Source organism: Notechis scutatus, chromosome 5 (assembly GCF_049901735.1).
Source record: "Notechis scutatus isolate UNSWTSFEM ecotype Mainland chromosome 5, rNotScu1.2, whole genome shotgun sequence".
Classification (NCBI taxonomy): domain Eukaryota; kingdom Metazoa; phylum Chordata; class Lepidosauria; order Squamata; family Elapidae; genus Notechis; species Notechis scutatus.
In genome coordinates, this window is record NC_142013.1 from 71803163 (window position 1) to 71826772 (window position 23610).

Below are 23610 nucleotides of genomic sequence, written 5' to 3' on the forward strand. Positions count from 1 at the left end.
AAGTAAAGGATAAGGCAATTGGGGAAGAAATGGCTAAACTATTAAATAAAGACATTACTGAATCGGAATTGAAATCAGCAATAGAGAGCCAGAAAAATAATAAAACCCCGGGCCCAGACGGGATCCCAGGGAAGCTGTACAAGGCAATAGCAGATCAAATCGGACCACTTATGGTGGAAGTCTTTAATGACGTTTTACTGGCAGCCAGGATGCCGGACTCATGGAGGGGGGCGTTGATCTCGCTGATCCCGAAGGAAGATACAGATCCCAGATATATAAATAATTACAGGCCGATTTCACTTTTAAATACTGATTACAAAATATTCACACTTATTATAGCAAACAGATTAAAAAGGATCTTAAATTTGTATATACACGTAGACCAAAACGGATTTCTCCCAACTAGGCAAATAAAGAACAATTTAAGAATAGTATTAGACGTACTAGAATTTTACGAAGCTCACCCCGAGAAACAAGTAGCACTTATGTTCCTAGACGAGAGAAAGCTTTCGACAATCTAAATTGGCAATTTTTAATTCAAAAAATTTATAATTTGAATTTGGGCACCAAAATTTGAAAATATTATAACAACTATATATGATACACAACAAGCTAATATAATAGTGAATGGGGAATGCACCTGCCCAATAAAGATAGAAAAGGAGTGAGACAGGGTTGCCCACTCTCTCCCCTGCTCTTCATATTAGCATTAGAGACATTATTAACACGAATTAGGTGGAATTCAGATATAAAGGGATTAACAGTTAAGAAAGAGGAATATAAATTGCAAGCATTTGCGGATCGATATGATTTTCTTCATTGAAGAACCAAAAGATAGGGGACCAAAATTGATGAGTGAATTAGAGAAATTTGGAGCAGTAGCTGGACTTAAAATAAAAAAAAACAAACACCAAATTAATGACCAAAAACCTAACAGAAAAACAGAAAATAGAACTAGAAGAAATAATGCATATACAAGTGACAAAGAAAGTGAAATACTTAGGAATTTGGCTAACCCCACACTGTAAGACACTTAAAGAAAACAATTATGATAAACTGATACACCAGGTAAAGAAAGATTTAGAATCGTGGGGGAAACTTCAAATTTCACTACTAGGCCGAATTGCTACTACTAAAATGAACATTCTCCCTAAATTCTTGTACCTATTCCAAACGATCCCAATTAAATTACATAAAAAGTTTTTTGAAGAACTCAATAGAATAATCCTGAAATTTATTTGGCAAGGGAAAAAATCCAGAATAAATGTAAAAGCAATGCAGGATATGAAGAGCAGGGGAGGGTTAGCATTTCCAAACTGGGAGTTATACCATATGGCCACCTCGTTAGTTTGGTTGAAGGATTGGGTGAATTTAACCAATAAAAGAATACTATTTCTAGAAGGCCACGATTTACAAAGGGGTGGCACGCTTTTCTATGGGACGTAGGGAAAACCAGTCAAAAATATTTCCATAGACATTTAATTAGAGACGCACTATTAACAATTTGGAGGAAAATAAGGAAAAAACATTATACAAAAGTACCAGTATGGATTTCAACAATGGAGGCAATGATTCACCCAAACAATTTGGAGCTTACCAAAATGATTAAATACAAAGACTTATTAGACCCACAAGGAAATTTGAAACCGAGGCTGGATCTTCAGGAGCAAGGACATAAAATTGATCAATGGGTTTACCTTCAGATTCAAAGCAGATATAAACAAGACAAAAAGAATTGGAATTAATAACAAACTGCAACCGTTAGATAAAATTTTATTAGGATCAAATAAAAAAACATAACAAAATTTTATAACTACTTATTAGAAACAGAACTAGAAGAAGAAATTGTAAAAGGAAATATGATTGCTTGGAGTAAGAACGTAGGGCGCAGCATCACATTAGCGGAATGGGAGAAAGTTTGGGGCAGAAACAATAAGATTACCAAATCGGCAGCATACAAGGAAAATCTTTATAAAATGTTTTATAGATGGCATCTCCCCTTCGAGGTTAGCGAAGATGCACCCCAACATGAGTCCGCATTGCTGGAAGTGTAGGAAAAAAGAAGGAACCTTTTTCCATATGTGGTGGTCTTGTGCAGAAACTCAAAAGTATTGGAAGAAAATCAAAACTTGGTTGGAAGAAATCACCAAAGAGCAGATAGAATACAAACCAGAGTCCTTCCTACTAGGGATTTTTGATAAGCAAATTTCCAAAAAAGCCAAATACATAACAATACACATTTTAACAGCGGCCAGATTAGCCTTCGCTCAACACTGGAAACAACATCAAATTCCATCAGAAGAAATGATTATTGAAAAAATCTCAAAATGCGCAGAAATGGATAAATTTTGGCACTAAAAAACAAAGACACTTCACTATACTACGATAGCTGGAATTGTTGGTATAATTGGATTGACCAAAGATAAATTATATATCATAAGGCATAAAAGAAAAGTATCAACCCATAATAACGAGGTAGCGATATAAGTTAAAAACAGGTGTGGTTATATGACACAAGTTAAGGTTATGAAAACAAAAGAAGATCTTGCAAACTGTTAAAATAAGAATACTTTTTATCTTGTAACCTCTTTCTTTCTTTCTTCCCCCTTTCTTTTTCTTTCTTTTCTCAAAATTCTTTCCCTCTCTTCCTCTTTTCTCTTCTTTCTTTTTCTTTCTTTTGCTTATTTGTGTATGTATTGTGACTGGTTTTAATTGTAAAAATTAATAAACTATATTTATAAAAAAAAGAAAAGAAAATATTGGCATGAAGAAAATCTATGTTCACTATGATTTTGTACTTAGACTTATCTATAGTTCTAGGTGAGTTGAATCTAATGAAATTCAAATCAAATTTCAAGATAACACTTTAAATTTGATTATTAGAAACTATTATTTGCCATTTTTGTTAACCCTTTTGTATACTTTTTAGGCTACCAAAACTTAGTTAAAGATGTGTAAAGAGGAAATAATTCTGAGAATTATTATCTAGAACCATGTTACAGATATCCAAATTTGTACCAGCTATCCTTCTCAGAGAATTCATCAAAATATTATATAGTAACATTCACTGAGTCTGAACTGAAGAAATATTATGCTTATTAAATAAGTATATATTATGAAGTAATCATACTTACGGTTCTAAAATATGGCTAAATAATACTTCACAACATTTAATTTCATGTAAGAATATTTAAGTAATAATGATGATGTATTAATATTTAAGGTTATTGCAGAGAAGATCAATCAAATAATTCATTTGCAGCAGAATTTGCAGTTTAAGCATCAGTTCTACAAAAATCTTGAAAATGGGAAAGGGCCATGGCTATGGACAGATTTGATTTTGAGTCTCCAATACCTGAACCAATATACAACAATAGCTTATCATGACATCTTGCAGGTGAACTTTGTGAAATATTTAAACCAATATAAAATTCTGATTAATCTCTGTATCACCCAAACTGTACCTTGTACACATATTGCTAATTGGAATTTTAATCTGCCAATAACCAAACTGAATAGATGGACTGCAGAATGTTTGCATAAACACAATCTACATTTCAGGGCTAGCATCATTATTTTAAAAGAAAAGTTTGCATGAGAAATGAAACGACTTCTGAAGAACTACTCTGTCTCAAAAAAGACCTTTTTGTCAATATTACTGAACAATATACTGTAAGATTATTTAGAAAAAAATGAAGTAGAACAGGCCACTAACTCACACATTGAGTCTTAAGTTTACCATGAAGGATTTTCCTCTGCACAGTGTCTGCATGAAAATCCATGATTTTTGTAAAGCAACTCAGTAAGTTGAACCAACAATGACAAATCACCAGGCTTTTAAACATTTCATATTACAACCAGAAGAGCAATATAAACAAAGTCTGTGCTACTTTAAATGTTTCTCCGAAATATTCAGTTGAAGCAGATTGTATTACATTGAACCAGAAATCATAACAGTAATAAAATATGATCAAACTCTGTGCAGTTTGCTGCCAGATGCTTATAGTCCCCAAGTTCAGATAAGTTATAGATTCTAGAATGGATATGTAATTGGCACACAGAAAGTAATTAATGAAATATATATTGCTACCCACTGGTGAGTAGGAAAATAGCTAATACTTCTCTGCTACCTCCATCGGTATATTTTCACTTACTCCAGTAGCCTGAAAAATCACCTCCCATCTCAGTACATTGGGTTTGTAAGGATGCCGGCCAAATATCCATCATAATGTGCCAAATAGACAAGAAATATAGAGATTATTCTGACAGGGCATAGGTTGGGCAATATATATATTGCCCAACCTATGTAACTTAAAATTATATTTATTGTACTTACTAAGCTTTCGTCAGCCTCTGCTAACATCATCAGAGTATTAAGCTACCATTACAGAGATCTCTGCCTTTATATATCATTAATCAATTTAGCCCTTGCACGTATGATAGGCCCTTTCCACCGTCTACCATCTGTAATTAGCTCTGTTTTTGCTTTTGTCATGTTGGTCAAAGGAGGCTTATCTCTTGTTGTTTTTTCCTCCCTTGTCAGACCCAGTCTGGAATGCTTGATTTTTCTTCCAACATTGGATTGCATTGAGATACATAGACAAGAATGAGTAAATTGTGTAGTTGGAGATACAATTCACTAAAACAAATGCAGTTTCCAAAGTTGTATGTTCTAGGAAGAACTAATTAAAGTTTAATAGTTTTGGATGATGCTTTTATTTTGAACAACATATTTATTACATAGAAATTGACACTGCCAATAAATTAGTTTTTATATTGGAAAGACAAATTTATGGCCTTGATTACTAGTATGCTGAAGACATGAAGTAACTTGTGACTTATGGATGAATTTCCTTTTTTATTTTTATCCTGCCTCCACTACTTTTATCAATAATTCAAAGATGGTGAATATACCTACTTCTTCTTCCTCCTATTTTTCCCACAACAACAACCCTATGAGGTCGTTGCTTAAAGATAAATTTAATATATGGATTATTGCAATCAAATATGGCCAACTTTTATTGAACTGTAATGTAAAATGTTATACATAAGCTTCTGCATCTGCTAAAACTACTAGCTTTGAGTGTAAGAAAAGTACAACCAGAAACTGTAATGGTCTGACAGTATCTCCTCTCTATTAGAAATATGCAACCATGTAGCCCCTGAAACTTTACGTACAGTCCCTTTTCAAATCTCTTTGGATTTATTAAAGGAGAAAATGAAGAAATCATACAAAATCAATCCTATTACGTGTATGTAATTAATGCAATTTAAATTAAACATGTATAGTTTTATATTGATCAACATACTTTTGTCATTTCTCCATGTACATTTTAGCTAGTCAGATATTCAAAAGTTGAGTACAGCTTTCAGCTTCAGAAAAAAGATTGTGTGATAATCAACTTCCATTCATAATGCAAATAAAGAGAAATTTATTTCATATAATGCCCTATATCTGAATTTTACCTTTCAACCATATACTGTATAATAAATCTCAATTGCCTGTATACACATAAAATAAAACACATCTGGTTAACAATTTTATTAAGAACATTTCTGATAATTTCAATGCCTAAAAAATAAGGGATATAACACAAAAGATTATAAGAATCATCTCTATTTAGTTTGTTAGATCGTTCTGAATTAAGTGGAAAGTACTTACTTTTGGAAGAGAGGCTCTGGAGCCTGAACTCTGAGTAGTCATTGTCAAGACTGTAGTTATGCCCAGTGCAACTCTGGCTGGAGCAGCATCCATGTTGATCCAGAAAGATACCCAGGACAAAATGACGATCAGCAGGCTAGGAATGTACATCTGGATTAAATAATATCCCATCTGACGCTCCAAATGAAACTTTACTTCAATGCATGTAAATTTTCCTAGAACATGAAATTGCTTTTATAAATCATTTTTATACATTTTAATCCTATTATATCATGAGCATAAATTAACTGCCTTAGGCACATGGATGGTGAAATTGTGGATCTTATTTGATTGGATGGGCATTGTTCCTCCAGTACTAATACAAGGTATATCTTGACTGACATTCTACCCTGAAGGAATCAACTCCAAATTACTCACTTGAGAGTTGTTTATCTTTTTATTTATTTATTTATTTATTTATTTTTGTCAATTGCTTACAAGATAATAGCTATAAGTAAAAACATAGTTATGAATACATGGATACATATAAGAAAAATAAAAAAATAAAAGAAACAATAGGACAGGGATGGTAGGCACGTTGGTGCACATGCACGCCCTCTACAGATCTCTTAGGAAAGGGGTGAGGTCAATAGTAGACAGTCTAAGATTAAAGTTTTTGGGGTTTGGGGAAGAAACCACAGAGTCAGGTAGAGTATTCCAGACATTGACCACTCTGTTGCTGAAGTCATATTTCCTGCAATCAAATTTGGTGCGGTTTATCTTGAGTTTGTATCTATTGTGTGCTCTTGTGTTGTTATGGTTGAAGCTGAAGTTTTCATTGACAGGTAGGACATTGCAATGTATGATTTTATATTTTATACTATACTTAGATCGGACCGAAGGAGGAGTATTTCTAGATTTTCTAGGTCTAGAATTTCGAGTCTGGTAGCATAAGGTATTCTGCAAGGAGTAGAGGAGTGGAGAATTCTTCTTGTGAAATACAGTATTTCTGGACTTTCTCAACTGTGCTAATATCAGATACGTAATGTGGGTTCCAGACTGATGAGCTGTATTCGAGTATTGGTGTAGCAAATGTTTTGTATGCTCTAGTTAGTAGTGTGATATTACCAGAGAAAAAGCTATGTAGGATTCGGGTAACAACTCTTAATGCCTTTTTGGCTATGTAGTTACAGTGGGCTCTAGCACTTAGATCATTAGAGATGAGTAATCCAAGATCCTTGACAGAGTTTGGATCATCAACAAGGTCTTGACTATTCAGCCTGTATTTTATTTTCTGATTTTTTTGCCAATATGTAGGATAGAGCATTTATTTGTTTAGATTTGAAGTTACCATTTGTTTGACCATTCTGATACATAGTCAAGGTCTTTTTGAAGGGTAGCAGTATTGTCTGTGGTATTGAATAGCTTTACATCATCAGCAAAGAGAATGCAGTTGCTCTTGATATGATCACAGAGGTCATTTATGTAGAGTATGAAAAGAGTTGGTCCTAGAACACTGCCTTGGGGGACACCACTGTTGACAGGTACAGAATTTGATAGGATGCTCCCAATTTTGACCATTTGTTGTCTGTTTGACAGGAATGCTTCTATCCAGTTATGCAGTTGTCCAGAGATACTGTAAGATTTTAGTTTTAGGAGTAGTTTGTCGTGTACCACTGAATCAAAGGCTTTACAGAAGTCTATGTAGATTACGTCTATTGCTTTGCCCTGATCGAGTTGTGTAGTCCATATGTTTTTGCAGTGTAAGAGTTGCAGATTACATGATAGTTTTTTCCTGAAACCAAATTGTTTATTAGAGAATAGGCTGTTTGTCTCTAAGTGGAGGATGATGGATTGGTTAATAATTGATTCCATGACTTTACAGGTGACGCAGCATAAAGCGATTAGTCTGTAATTTTCAACTAGGCTGGGGTCTCCCTTTTTTACACAAAGATGACTGCAATTATAACAATTGATTCAATTTACTCATTGAGGATTGTTTAATGTTTTGAAAATGAAGGCTTTAAAAATGAATGCAGCTTTATACTTTTTTAACAAAATAATAAACAAAACAGTGCATTTCATACCACTTTAAGAGTTTAATGAGAGCATTTGTTGACAGTGGGACTTGACATAAGGGACCAGTTGTTTTTTTTAAAAAATCTGACAACTAAATGACTTTGGCAACTAGATCTATTTAGTGAAATCCTTAAATGCTGGAAATAATTATCTAACCTGGTATGGAGCTGCAATTCTCAATTGCATTTATAAATTGGTATTCCTAAAAATTATTCTCTGGCTCTATCACATTTTTTCTAGTTTTCAAATCACAATAGAAATAGCTGGATGCACCTAGATAGAGTTTTCTCATGCTCTGCCCCCATTCCAAGGTCTATAATAAGGATGTATATTTATAAAACCTAATTTCTCTTAATACAATTTGTTAGTTAGAAAAGGCGCTATCAGATGCCTACTGATTCTGGGGTTTCCTAGAGAATGCATGTCCTCAGGACTCTTTGTGGCTGGATATATCCCAGTTACACATCTGAAGCATGTCCTTTGAAATTCCATATCTATTAAAATATTGAAAATGAATTGACGTTTTGATTTTAGTATTTTTATAAGAAATTAAAGGAAACAAATTGAAAGTAATTATTGATGAGATTTGATGGATTATTTTCAAAGCTATGAAGCTACTTTCTTTTATATGCCACCTTTCAGCCAGGATTTCAAGGCAGCATACATACTATTTTCTTCTCTTTGTTTTTGCCACAACAATTTGCTTTTGTTTTTGCCACAACAATTCTGTAAAGTAGGCTGGGCTGGGAGAAAGTAACTAGATCAGTTTGAGGCAGTGAATTTCTACAACTGTAACTGTACTAGAACCTGTATTGTCCAAATGCCAACCCACTGAGTTCACAACTATATTATGCTGATGTTATTTCTGGTACACAGAATATGATGGATATATTGAATAAAAACTGATTGCAATGTGTTGTTGGAAGTTTAATTCAGGAATTGCAATGCTAACTCATATGGCTTGGCTCTAATCTAGCATTTTTAAATTTTGGTCAGAAATTTTTAAGAGGGTTCGCATGACTTTAAAGATGTATCATTGCTTGTCTTCAATGGATATGTTTTCCTTGGCTACATACCAGTATTTGCAATTTATCAATACATCAAGATGTCAATAGCCAAAGTATTATGCAACACTGCACAAACCAATACCTAATTTGCAGCTTGATTGCTGATAAGTGTATATTGGCTCATGAATTGAATTAGTTCTTTTTAACAGAAATGTAATCTAATCCACTTTATTGATTTAACTATGTAATTAATGTGTATTGATTTTAATATTAATAACCAGGATTCTTTAATAATTTTCTAATATTGCTCATAAATTTTGGAAATTATTGTGAGTAACATAATACTTACCAGTATTGTAATGCTTTGTGCAATAACCAAGCTCCTTCTCCTCTTTCAAAATAAACTGGGGCAGAGTTAAACCTTCTGCTACTTGTACTGGCCCATCACTCATCCATTCAAATATCAGATCATTCATTGTATAGCCAACTATAACAAACAAATTATTTGTGATTAGATAATAATACGTAGAGTTGCTACAACAGGCAAATAGCAACAGTAGAAAATTATTTTTTTCCATTAAATTTTATTTAGTTTTCAAAATTTGAAAAACAAAATAAAAGTTTATACATAATTATATCAACATCAAGACATCTTTTACATTTCTTTATCATCTTTCTATATACATATTTTTCATTATATAATTTCAACTTAATATATAAATAAATATAGATAGATATGAATATAGATATAAGTATTTATATAGTTCCTTATTCTTTACCTAGTTGTAATCCTAATTCATTTGTCACTTGATAGAATATTTTTGGTAATGTTTTCCTTTTTAAAAAAATCCATACTCTTATAGTCTTTTTCTTGATTCACTGTCACATTAAAGTCACCTACCAAACATATATTCTCATATTCCAGTTCTATTAATTTTTTTTTATATAATTTGTTATAGAATTTTTCCTGTTTCTCATTTGGTGCATATATGACAGTTAACAACATTGAGAAAATTATTTAATTTCTGAGAGAGAAACCATTAGTAATAGATAAATACAGTCAGATTATGGTTAATGCATGGAGTGATATCACATCAGTAAATTAGGTATATATCTAGATTAAACTTGGGAAACATTTGACCATAAGTCTATTTATAGCAAAGATAATAATATATTAAAATGAAATGCATAGGACTTTCTACATATCTTATGTATGAGACTACAATTTATAGAACACAATAGCATGGCAGCCGCAAATTAAGGCACTTTTAGGTCTAACATATTTGGACAACTGTATATTGGAAAAATATGCATTAGATGCTATCAAGTCTCCAATCCTATTATGATAATAGCATCGCCTTCTTGAAATATATCTGAGTACCTCAGGAGTATCCAGTTGCTTCTATACCTGTCACTTTTATTATTATTACCCCCCCCCCCATCCAGTTCATGCTGTTTGCCTTCGGGGGTATGGAGTATTGATACTGTATGTTAAATGTAAAGATGCACCCCCAATTTGAGGAGGGGGCTGTGCCTCAGAAATATCACTATTTACTCCATGTATTTATTCTTTGGCTTTGCATTTCAAGTGTCAAATAGCCCCCCCCCCCCCCAAGTCAAAAATTTCAATTATCCAAACAGAGACTTTATTCAGGACCTTAAGTATGAAAACAATGTATGCCATCACTAAAGAGAAATAAATAGAGAAAGCAAACAACTTGCTTACTGATAAACATTAACAAACAAACATCAAAATTTAGTCACCCTGTCCAAGAAGAGCATTTCCATTCCTCGATGTTGAGAAATAAGATCCTCCCCACCACCACCTGAGGTTCTCTCCAAACATATAGGAACCGCAAATCCCAGAATTCCCAGTCACCTTCTTTGTGGGATTTGGAGAATCAAAGGTTCTGCCAAGTTATAGGAGGTTGAATTAGAACAAGGGTGTCAAACTGGTGGCCCACAGGATGGATGCGTTACATGCAGGCCAAGCACATTCGAGCTCCACAAAGGGGAAAACCGTCACGAAACGTCACATGACAGCAATGTGACATGGCAAATTTGACACCCATGAATCAGAACATTTATTTCTGTCTTCTCAAGCCCTCAGGCCTTAAGAAGACATTATACGTTCTATTACAAGAATAAATTAAGGCCAATGGAATTATCTTTTCCTTTTCAAAAATAGTACAGTAAAAAAGTAGTAGCAGCTGTAGTAGAGATACTGTATCCCTTTTCAGTTTGCTTTCTCCAGTTGTTTTCTTCGGTGATATATTCTATATACGCCAGAAGCTTAGTATTATACTACATGAAGTGATATTAAATGCAGCATCTCAAAGAGTCAGGTTATGACTGGTTTATTCTTTTAAAAATATATAATATCTGACTTACAGCTTTCTAGTTGCATTGTACATGTTTGTACATCCATAGGAAAATTCTTTAGGTCCATGGGACAGGATAAAGTTAATGTTAGCCTAAAGGAATTCAAAGAAATGTAAATAGGTTTATTAAGTACGGAATTGCTGCTAAAATGAAGCCTTAAAACCCACTCCTAAAAGGAAAATAATCAAAGCTTATTATAATCTATTCAGTTTGGAGCATTTTGTCACCTATTGTTAAATGAAATATTGCATTTTCTACTATTCATTTTGCAAGTAGCTGCAGGGGGTAGATTTGCATGAAATTTAATCATTTGAATGGCTTCAACATGTTTCTCTATGATCACTGTATTCTTTTTCTGTTAGACTTACAGAAACACATGCACATGTACACAAAAAGAAGATCTAGAGCCATATCTTTTTTAAAAAACAAACAAAGCTGATTGCTTTAAGCCTCTTCAACCAACATGTATTCTATCACAAAAATTAATTATTTTATTAATAGGCTTAGAATTAAGATATTAGTTTTACTTAGCAAAAGACCATATATAGAGATTACAACAGTGGCACCTTCAATTCCTCACCTAAGATGTTTAAATATATATACATATGCTATGAGAAGCTGTGCTGAAATTTAGTGAGGCTGGTCAATAAATGATTGCAATCAAGATCACTTGTAGTCAATGAATGCAAATAAAGGAGAGCTCATTGCAAACTCTATTTAGATAATGAACTCAAAGCTTCTCACACACATAGAGGGGGGGCTAATAAGAGCAGGATGGTGCAGTAAGAATGCAATAAAATATCAGTTGTAGATCAACACATTTCCTTAGAAGAGAACCACACTATCAGAAACCATTTAGGTCACGGAGTCCAAATGTCTACTCATTGCAGGACTACAATTAAAGCCTCCCCAATATATGGTTCTCAAATATACAATCACATCAGAGAAAGGGCATTACCTTCTTAATCACTGATTCTTAGTTTCTTACTTTTACAGAAATGATATTAACATTCATCCAGAATCTGATTTTCTGTGACATAAAACAACTATTCTGGGTTCTGAAGACTGGGATATTAGAGAATGGCTCTCAGTCATTAACATTCCTTCTGATAGTGTTTTCTCATTACAAATATACTGTGTTTTTCCAGCTTCTTGTCTTATTTTCTATTCCTTTGATTCTTCTCTAGACCAATGATATTTCTTCTCAGGCTTTCTGAAAACTAAATGCCCAGATGTGGACACAGGAATTAAGGTGAGTCTCACTCAGAACAAAGTGCAGCTACTATAATTTGGAAACTAAATTGCCATTCATGTAGCCTAAAACTCTGTTTGTCTCCCCCCCCCCCCAAGCCTCATACCACTGCTGATGCATATTCAGCATATTTTTGTTACTTAACTTTTTATTGATTACTGTAATTTATATGCTGCCCAGTTCCTAAAGGCTCTGAGCAGCTTACAAATGACACAAAAATAAATGGAAGTAGATAACACAGAGAAAAATAAGCAACTCCCTCCAACCCAAAAAGAAGCAATTTCCTAGCCATTGACACATCAAGGAAAGCAATCCTTAGCAACAACAAAAAACCTGTAATGCATGGAAGAGATCTGTCACACCATCAGTCCCCAAGGATTGTTTGGAATAGACAGGTTTAAATAGACTTCCTAAATGCAAACAGGGATGATGTTGATCTGATCTAAGGTGGAGCAGAGGCCAAGAGACAGTGGGAGGGAGAAGGAGAAACAAAGAGCTACAGAAAAGGCATTGCCTCCATGGTCCCTGATGATAGCAATCCTTCAAAGATGAGGCTCAAAGAAAGCTTTCCCAACTAAAGCTTAATGGACAGGCAGAAATCACTGGCAAGAAAGGATTCCTAGATCCTTTTTGCACCGATCAGATCAGGTCACTATAGTTTCCATCTTGTAACTATGCATGTGACTTTTTTGTGTGACTGAGGAAATTTGCATTTGTTTCTATTAAATTTCATGGTGCTGTTTTCAGCCCACTTCACTAATTTATCCACTAATTCAGGCATTTTGAATGCTCTCTTTTTATTTTCTAAAAAATCTTAAATATACCATCAACTTTTGTTAAATCTAATAAATAATTCTCCTTTTTCAAGGCATTAATTAAATTTTTTGAAGAGTACTAGGTCTAACTCCAAATTCTATGACTTCCCAGTGATGACTCATTCCAATTTAATAAGGAATCTTTGCTGAACACTTTTGGAATACTGTATTCAAGCCACTTTTAGAAACACATTGTAAGTATACCATACAGCCTACACTTAATTAGGTTGTTAATCAGAATTTTATTTTTTTGAACTATGCAGTTGTGTTTATTTGACTTTGTCACATTTGTAGGAAGTGGTACCAGAAACTCTCCTGTACTTGATTCTTCTCCTTCTTCACCTTTGCTAATCGGTACAAATAACACATACAATGTAAATGTATCTTTCTATCACATTAGTAGCTCATCATCAGAAATAACTAACAAAAATCCACCACTCCCCTAAAATTAGATTTCCTTGGCTTTTCTATTTATAGCTATGTGGTTTTCAAATGGCATATATCTTTCAGTCATGATTTTTACATATTATGATGTGCTACCACCCTATTTTTATTTATGTTATACCAAGTATCACTATTCCCTGTGCAATGGAACAGTTTATAATTAAACTAGCATAACCAATAATATAGCAACACTGGAATACTTTTTGCTACTCATATGACTATACTCCTTGATTTATTTATGGTGTTTCTATACAGGCAGTCCTCAACTGACAACCACAATTGAGCTCAAAGTGTATGTTGCTAGGTGAGAAATTTGCTAAGTGAGTTTTTTAAAATTTTACAAATTTTCTTGCCACATTTGTTAACTGAATCATTGCAGTTGTGAAATTAGTAGTGAAACTGCTTTCCCTATCGACTTGGCTTGTCAGAAGTTCACAAGTGGCGATGACATGACCCTGAGACCCTGTAACTGTTATAAATGTGAGTCAGTTGTCAAGGATCCAAATCTAAATCATTTGACTATGGGGATATTGCAATGGTCATAAATGTGAAAAAATGGTCATGTCCATTTTTTCAGTGCTGTTGTAACTTCAGATGGTCACTACATGAAGTGTTGTAAATCAAGGACTACCTATATTACTAATTTTGTAAAGACTCATATGCTTTACAACCGTTGTGATGCTAACCAGCACTCTCGAGAAAGACAGCTGCTTTCCCAGACTGACAATATACATTCCTTATTCTAGAGTCCTTTATGGCCTCTGAGCTTGGGTCTTTGTTGGCTGATGTTTCATTAGCAGAGTAGGTAACATCTTCAGTGGGAGTGGGTTTTGCTCTGTTTGGGTACAATAGCTTGTCCTGTCAGAGTTGCTAGGGTGTTGGTTTTCCCTTGGTGGCTCCTTGATTAGGCTTTGTTTATTTCTTGTTAAGTAGCGTAGAAAGTTAGCACCTACCCCTCTCCTATAAGAATTAAACGTTGTAGGAAATATTAAAAAGGCAGAATATTATATTTCCCTGGATGAGAAAAGGAGAAACATGTTTTTAAAGACTAAGAGCAGCTCCCTGCCCCCAGCAGATATTTGGTGCTTATTGAGCAGGACTGGGCCAGCCTAACTACAAGACAATTGGACCTTCAACTCCAGGGTGATAGGATTAAGACATGGCCCTCCAGGATATAATAGGATTATAAGCAGAGCCCACCACATGGCACAACCAAGCCCCTTCATTGCATCACCCAGCAAGGTTCAACCAAACTTATCTCAGACAACGTCAGCTATGACCCCTGCATAGCCCCCTGGGAGTCTGACAACCAATAGAATACATTTCTTGCACAGGAACAGGAAGCTCAAGGGCAAGGCCCAAGAGAAGATATAAATACCCCTCTCTCTCCTCCATGTGGTCAGCTGCCCAGGACCTCAAACCCGTGAGGTCTTGTTCACCAATAAACTGTCTTTCCAATCAGACTCCATGTTTCCAGTGTCTTTCTCCCCACTTGGAACTGAACCAGAAGGATATTTATTCCAACAGTAGTAACAGCTTACTGCTAATACTGGCAGAGGTAAGTATCACCTCTATGTTTTCTTTTCCTTGTTAATGGTAGCCTTAGTTTTCTAAACTTGCCTCTGCCAGGTTTAGCTCTGTCAGTATTAGCTTCTCTTGGTTTTCCTTTCCTCGCTAATGCTAGCAAGGCTAAGGCTAGGATTAACATGGAAGGGAAAACCTCTTGGTTTTTCATTCCTTGCTGACTCTAGCCAGCCTTAGCTTTGTCAGTATTATTTTCTGCTCAGAAAAAGATATCCACTTCAGAAATTGTGCCATGTGGCTCAGCAATGGAGCTGCCTGTGCTCCTTCACTACCCTGACCTCCTGATCTCTTTGAAAGGTACGTGAGCAATTGATGACTAAGGTGGGAAGGATTGTGTCCAATCCAACAGGTTGTCAGAGCAGGCCATATGGGAGACAGTGGGGCAGGATGGGAGGGGAAATAGGGGGCGCACTGCAGTATCTCTCATAAGGGCAAATGGCCACAGCTTTGCTGCAGGGCCATAACTTCAGGACTGGGTAGTAATTACCTTTTGGAAGGTCTGTGGTAACTTTGACCCGTTGTAAGTTGAAGATTACTTGTAGTTTAGTCTTATATTCATATTGGAGGTTGATTATTATTATTTTCTTATAAAATGATAATAAAATGGTTATAAAACTTGAAATGGTAATTGTTCTTTGCAGAATTTTTTTAGATTTGGAGCCTGGGATAATTATTATTCAGAGCCTGGGATAATTATAAGGGTCAATGCCATCTTGTGGTCTTTTGATTTTTTTATTTATTTAATTGATTAGCCAACTTGTGCTACTAATCTATGTTCTTGATCACACAACATTGCATATTATAAATACATGTTAATTTGGTGTAGCAGTTAAAAGGAACTAGTCTAGAAACTAGTGAATTCGGATCCTGCCTTAGTTAAAAAGTCAAATGGACCAGATATTCTCTCTCAGCATTAGGAAGAAGGCAATGGCAAATCACTTCCAATAATCTTGCCAAGAAAACTGCAGGGAATTGTCTAGGCAATTGCCAGTAGTCAGGACTGAATTGAAAACATAAATATTTTTTTTAATGTTTTTCGTTTAGCTTCTGTGAGATTGACCTATTTCCACGGGTGGCAGAGGAGAAGAACGACATCTCTAGTCACACACCTTGATAATATATTGCCAGGAGGTAATGCTATAGTCTTTATTTAATTATTGCTGTTTTACTTGCTAGAAAGGCAGCAATGAGGGAAATCCTATTTCTTTCCACACCAGAAGTGCTGAAAAGGTTGATAAGTTGATGTGCACATTTGTAAGATAGATGTTATCAGCAGGAGCACCCAGGACTGGAGACAGGGTCAGAGTGTGAAGACCCAGAGGCATTTAGGTGAAAATATCTGGTGATTCCAGCCTACTGTTTTAAGGGCTCAGCCATGGTCTAATTCAGACTGGCAATGTAGCAAAGGAAAATATTATTCCTCACTCTGCTTTGTCTTGTTTTCCCCACAAGAAATGGATGTTTACAACACACAAGGAGGGGATACCTTCCCAAGAGCTCACAATTCAAGAATACCAATGTGCCATTCATTAAGTGACCATGAGGTATCTCAGGGTGGGGAAGGCCATGGGGGCCCTAGTGATAGAAGTCTTTGCCTTTAGGAAGGGAGAAGAGAATTGGCTTGGAACTGCTTTTCATGCCGAGAATGGATGCTTCTGGGTTCCATAATATTGCACAGGTTCAGGCACCCACCCTCTTTTGCAGAGTGTTAGGGACCCAGAAACTTTCATTCAGTACTTTTCACCACTGCTGTGGCGGAGATGGGTGACCACCACCTGACCTATTTCCTGCCTGGCCAGCTGGCTGGCACAAAGCCTCACCATTCTTTTCCTCCTCGTCCTCCCCACTCAAATGGGGCTCCGCGGGACAGGGTCTAATTCCTCCCTCGGCCTGGTGAACTCTGGCGAGCTGGATGTGGGTGTGAAGGGCCTGGCCCCGTAGTGCCTCCTCACTCAGTTGAAAGCTTTGTTCCTGCCTTCAAACAGTAAGGCTGGTGCATGCAAGTGAGCAGCACACCTGAGCCATGGATGGTGTTGGTTTCGGTGCCTGGCCGATTCCGATTCCACGGGTGGCTTTACTGTGTGAGGGCAGGAACAAAGCTTCCAACTGAGTGATGAAGTACTGCAGGGCCAGGCCCTTCACACCCACATCCAGCCCACCAGAGTTCACTGGGAGAGGAATGAGACCTTGTTGTCCTATGGAGCATGTCTATATACATATGGGTGCACATGCGGCACTTGGAGCGATCTTTGAAGGCAAACCTGCAGCTGCACCTCTGCTTTCTTCAGTTAGACACAGTCGGGACACTCAAGTTGCTGCAGTGGCAACCACCTGAGCAGCCATCATCAGGCAGTGGGGTCCCTGTCCCAGCCAGCCAGTGGAGTTTGTTGCGCTGGGAGAGGAATGAGACCTCATTGTTCCACAGAGCCCACCACCACTTGAGTGGGTAGGAAGAGGGGGAGGAGGAGAAGGACAGCGTGACTTTGCGCCAGATGGCTGGCCAGGCAGGGAATAGGTCTGGATGGCTGGGGAGGAGGGATCATGGCTGCTCAGGTGGCTGCTACCATAGTTGTAAAATGGGGAAAAATTCATTTAACTACTGTGTCACTTAGCCACAAAAATTTTGGGCTCAGTTGTGGCTGTAAGTTGAGGACTACTTATATTATATGTGCCTGATGTAAAACTACAAGAACATAATGAGAACAATAAAGAAAACTAGGCAGATTTGGAATAGAAAAAATGAGGGCTTATTGCCTTCCCACTACAATACAAATAAATTAACAAGCTTATGTGAATAAATACCAATAGCACTTAGACTTATATACCACTGCACAGTGTTTTAAAGCCCTCTCTGAGCGGTTTACAGAGTCAACATATTGCCCCCAACAATCTGGGTCCTCATTTTACCCACTTCGGAAGGATGGAAGACTGAGTCAACCTTGAGCTTGGTGGGATTCGAACTGCCGGAAGTGCAGGAAGCTGACAGTCAGCAGAAATAGCCTGCAGTACCGCATTCCAACCACTGCGACACCACGGCTCAGTAGAGGAAGTAGAGGAATAGAAGGAAAGCATGTGAAATGCACATTGTTTCTGGCACAAGTATTTAGTCCAAAGTATTAATTCAATAATGTGATCATTTGAGCCTTTAATCAAGGGTCTTAGTATTATAGAGTAGCAGAGTAAAAGTACAAACTCTATCCTTTGGCTATTTTTTGTAAATTCCTTTCATTTTCATCTGATATTTTGCCAGCAACAGCAGTTTGTTTCCTTTTCATGAATATCAGATGATTGAGAATTTCATTTTTAGATAAAAGTATTTATCAGAAACCCACTATAAACACCAAAAGCTTAGCAGCAACCTTGAAGCCAAACATGTGCAATTACCATTTGCAGTTAATGTTTTTGCACCACTATAAAAAGGAGAGTACAGAGAATTCGGTACATTTTTAAAATAATATGAAAATTCAGAATGATACTTGCTTTGTTTAACAGGGGAGTTAAGACTGCTTTTATCTGAAACATACATTTGTGCATTGTTCTTGATCTATCTGAAGCATGTTTGTTTTTTTCATTGCAGGTGAATACCTCAGTCTTTTCTATCTGTTCTCATAATATCTGGCCATTAACAGCTTTGTAGCTCTACAGTGAACCATTTCAATTTATTATTGTCTTTACTGAAATATAGCACCCAGGACTCAACATGGTTTTTTGAAAAAGAAAATAAAGTTTCTCCAAATAGAATGCAGCAAAACTCTTATTGTTTTCCTTCATGCCTCTGTTTCTAAGTGTAATGACACTCATTTACAAACCAGACTCATAGGAACATTTATTTTTCAAATTGTGTCATTATGCTAGTGCTACTTTGTCAAAAGAAATGTTTCACACAGTTCACATATTGCCATAAGTCACTACCAGTTCTTCTCTGTTCTTCTCTGAACTTTTTCCAAAGTCTCAACATCTTTTTTGTAGTATAGTGACCAAAATTGGTTGCAATATTCCAGGTGTGGTCTTACTAGGTTTTATAAAGTGGTATTAATACTTCATGTGATCTTGATTCCATGCCTCTGTTTATACCACCCAGGATTGTGTTAGCTTTTTGGGCTGCTGCTGCACACTGCTGGCTCATATTAAAGTGATCATCCACTAGGACTCCGAGGTCCCTCCCACAGTTACTGTTTTTGAGCCAGGTCTCACCTAATCTGTATTTGTACCTTTGGTTTTTCCTGCCTAAGGGTAAAACTTTGCTTTTCTCCACATTAAAATTCATTTTGTTGGATGGGGCCCATTGTTCAAATTTGTCAAGATCTTTTTGGATCCTGAGCTTTTCTTCAGAGGTGTTTGCTATTCCTGCCAGTTTAGTGTCATCTGCAAATTTGATGAGTTCCCCTTCTATTTTCTCATCTAAGTCATTTATGAAGATATTGAAGAGTACTGGGCCTAAGATGGAGCTTTGTGGTACCCCACTGCTTATTTCTTTTCATGTTGATATAGTACCATTAAGGACTACTCATTGGGTACAGTTTGCCAGCCAGCTGCAAATCATCTGGTGGTGATGTTGTCTACTCTATTCCACATTTTTCTACCTTACCAAGAAGTAGATCGTAGTCTACTTTGTTAAATATCTTACTGAAATCTAACTGTACTATGTCCATAGCATTTCACTGGTCTACTAATTTAGTCACTTTTTAAAGAATGAAATAAGATTGTTTGGCATGATCTGTTTTTAACAAACCCATGCTGGCTACTAGTTATAACTTTATTTGCTTGTAGTTGTTCGAAGATCTGTTTTTTTTAATTATCTTTTCCAAGATCTTCTCAGGTATTGATGTTAGACTGCAGTTTCCTGGGTCTGTTTTTTTTTTGTTTTTTTCCTTTCTTGAAAATGAGGACCACATCAGCTCTTTTCCAATCCTCAAGTACTTCACCTCCTTTTGGTTGGCCAGAGAACTGTCAAACAATGGCTCAGGCTTTATTGGATGCTACTGTCTCTTCTTTTGCTATGAAAATGAGATTTTCATAGACATTTTTTAAAGGGCATTGTCTTCAATAAATTGCCATGGCTCTCAAAAAAAAAAAGAAAAAGAAAAAAATAATGAGTAAAGCAGCTCTGCTTTCTCCCTACTGCCTGTTACTTCCTTGCCATCTTCTCTGTTTAGTAGACCTATTGTTTCCTTGATTTTTTTTCTTGTTATTAATATGTTGAACAAGTTCAGTATGTGCCTACAAGGCCTGCTGTCCCTACCCTACCCTACCCCATTCCATCCCATCCTTGCTTTAATTCTATTAAGAGTTTCTCCATCAATTAGCAAGTTTTATAGTGGAAAGCTTTTCATTTTTAAAAAGACATTTCAAATAGCCAAGAATTTCATACAATTTTGCCTAAGGATAATTGAATCATTTTTCTTACACTGTGCTTTTTTTTCCCATAAAGAGTTTCTTTAGGAGTGCAAAATCTGATGCTTTATCTTTCTTAAAAAACACACATGCACAAAAACACAACCTATCAAAGTTATCTGGGCACAACCAATATAACTGTGGGAAGGGAAGGAGAAATACCTTCCTGGCTTTGGAAAACAAGCAATAATTTTTGATCTGACATTGATTTTTGTGCTCTCACTGCTAATCTCTCCCAGGATAAAGCACTGTTACCAGGAAAATTAAAATTCTCTAAAATGCTATGTTGGATTATACAATAAATTTAAAATCAGACTGAAGTGTTTGTGCACTGTACACACATACACAAATGAAGAACAAATTCACATAATGTTACAAACCATATGAATGTTTGCTGTTCTGAAGATTCCATGTTCAGGTTATCAGCCCTGACCAAACTGACAAAGACTTTACTCGTCAAATGCACTAGAATAAATACAAACTATTTAAGGGCAGTTATTTCCATTGGGTTTAAAAGGGACAGTGTCCTCTGTAATGTTGGCCATTGTAGATATCTTAGTGTCAGCTGAAGTTCAGAGATTCAGTACCACATTTCTTTGGAAATAATCTGTTGCTACTTTTAAATGAGAGCTTCAAATTTGGTTTCTTTCATCGGAAGAGGAACCTCACCTTTCTTCTATGCAATTCAGGGGTGAAAACTTTTCAGTGCTTGGGTGTAGTAACATGTTGGGGAAACCTGAAACCTATAAAAGGGAAGACAATGAAACAAAATTGGGAGCTCTTTTTCTTCCTTGGGGTTTTTTTGGGGGGCGGGGGGGGGCTTTAAAAAAAAAACAATGTTAACTTTATGGGAATACTTAGTTTGCCATTTTGAAATGTTTCTTGCATTGAAATAGAAAATTTGCTATCAATGTTCAGGAGTACACCGAGGAAGCTCTTGAGGCTACCAGTGTTCTTGGACCAATCATCATGACTAATGCTGGATATATAATCATTTCAAATAGTTTACTTAAATGGAAATGGAAGAATCCTGTTAGATCAAAGAAAGATTCCAACTAGAAATTTTTGTTCTCAATTGTAAAAAAAAATATTGAAGTAAGGTAAGGCATGGCAATTTGATTACATGATAAATAGTAAATAATTGGCATAATTCCATGAGACTGGAAAACATAAAAGTTCTAAATTGGAAGAAACAATAGCTTCTTTGTTGAGAAACAAATAAGGAATCAGTTAGAACAGGGGTCCCCAACCACCGGTCTGCGGACCGGTACCGGTCCGTGGAACAAATCCTACCGGGCCGCTGGTTTTCTGGCGCCGCCATCTTGTTTTGATGAAAAAGTGCTTCCGGTGAGCTTTTCGGTAGAAAGCTCACCGGAAGCACTTTTTCATCAAAACAAGATGGCGGCGCCAGCGCTGAGAGCTTTTCCAGGTAGAAAGCCATTTCTACCCGGAAAAGCTCACTGAAGCGCTAAGCACGCTATCTTGTTTTGATGATAAAGTGCTTCCGGTGAGCTCACCGGAAGCACTTTTTCATCAAAACAAGATGGCGGCGCCCAGCTGATGCCGGTACCGGGCTGCGGCATAAAAAAGGTTGGGGACCACTGAGTTAGAAGATAAGAACTTCTCTCTTTTTAATGATAAAAGTGATTGTTAACCATAAACCTTATTCAATAATATTAGGTAGGATTGTTTTGTTGAATTAATCAAGATAGTCTGGTTCATCTATAATGCTAAAGCACAATGGATGGATCAGTGCACCATGCTCAGCCATAACAAAACAAACAATAAACAAAAGGAATAGCATGATGTACGACCCAAATCAATATGCATATGGGTAGGTTACTACAGTATTGGCTTTTTTTATCAGCATGTGATATTTGTCTGATATCTTTCTTATTTTCATGTTTTCAGATATTGAATTATATAATTTTATTACACAGCTGTATGTAAATTATTCTTTAATTCTTATTGAACAATATGGTTATTTGTAGTGCATCCTGTTATGCTTTTCCAATTGTGTAAATAATACACGATAGAGGTAAATAATACATGATAGAGAATTTGCATTTTTTTTAGTTCAAAACCTAAGTACAAATAGGTAGTTTCATTTTCCCAAAAGGTATAAAAATAGAACCCTGGTGCAGTGTGGCAGGCAAAACTCTGCATACAGATTGAAGTTTCATCCTGATGGGGCTCAAGGTTGACTCAGCCTTCCATCCTTCCAGAGGTTGGTAAAATGAGAATCCAGATTGTTGGGGGAAATAGGCAAATATTTCTTCTACATTGTAAATTGCCCAGAGAGTGTTATAAAGTGCTATGGGGCAATATATACACTGAAATGCTATTGCTATAGTGATCAGAACTCCTGAAGTTTCCACACTTGGTAGGCAAACAATATTTTCCTTAAATGCCCCATCCCTATATCTTTTGTGAGTGCTTATTGTAGTTTATTGTTGTGGACTGACTAAGCTTGCCTGTATTTTTTAGTATTGTTACTTAGTTATCATGGCCTGACTGTACATGTTGGAATTCTAAACTGGAATTAGTTCTTGAAGTTTCAGCAAAGCAAGAACCATCCCCCCACCCCTTCAAAAAAACCTAATTCTAGTGTTGTTTCATCAGTAGCAAACACAAAATGCTCATCCCTCAGGTCTGGAAGAAGCCCATGAGTTAGACTGAAGCTGACAATTCCTCCTCACAAATATAGAGGTCTGAGAGTGTGACCAAAACTTTGACAAAGACATCTTTCAAATATTGCCTGTTGGTAGGGCGAGGTCTGGCAATGAAGGGAGAACTCATACAGAGAAGTTGGGAAGAACAACACTACCAACTTCACAAATTTAGTTTTAAATATGTACTTTCTTCTTTAGATTAGAGCTTTTCATACTAAACTCTGGCATACAGGAAGCTTTTTACCTATTTAAATAGCTTCTCTTTTCCTGCCAAAACAATATTCAAGACAGAGACCAGAGGTGGTATTCAGCAGGTTCTGACCAGTTCTGGAGAACCGGT

At 36.2% G+C, this 23610-nt stretch overlaps 1 protein-coding gene across 4 annotated transcripts in view; it reads right to left on the reverse strand.

The window, feature by feature from the left end:
• GLRA2 (glycine receptor alpha 2) overlaps positions 1-23610 on the reverse strand; it is a 159439-nt gene that overhangs the window by 89926 nt on the left and 45903 nt on the right. For all 4 annotated transcript variants that reach the window (XM_087967005.1, XM_087967004.1, XM_026666727.2 and 1 more), the window contains 3 exons: positions 11119-11201; positions 9077-9214; positions 5663-5877 (listed from right to left, as the gene is read on the reverse strand). In XM_087967005.1, the coding sequence (XP_087823131.1) occupies positions 5663-5877; positions 9077-9214; positions 11119-11201 (436 nt within the window). The remainder of the gene's footprint in view (positions 1-5662; positions 5878-9076; positions 9215-11118; positions 11202-23610) is intronic.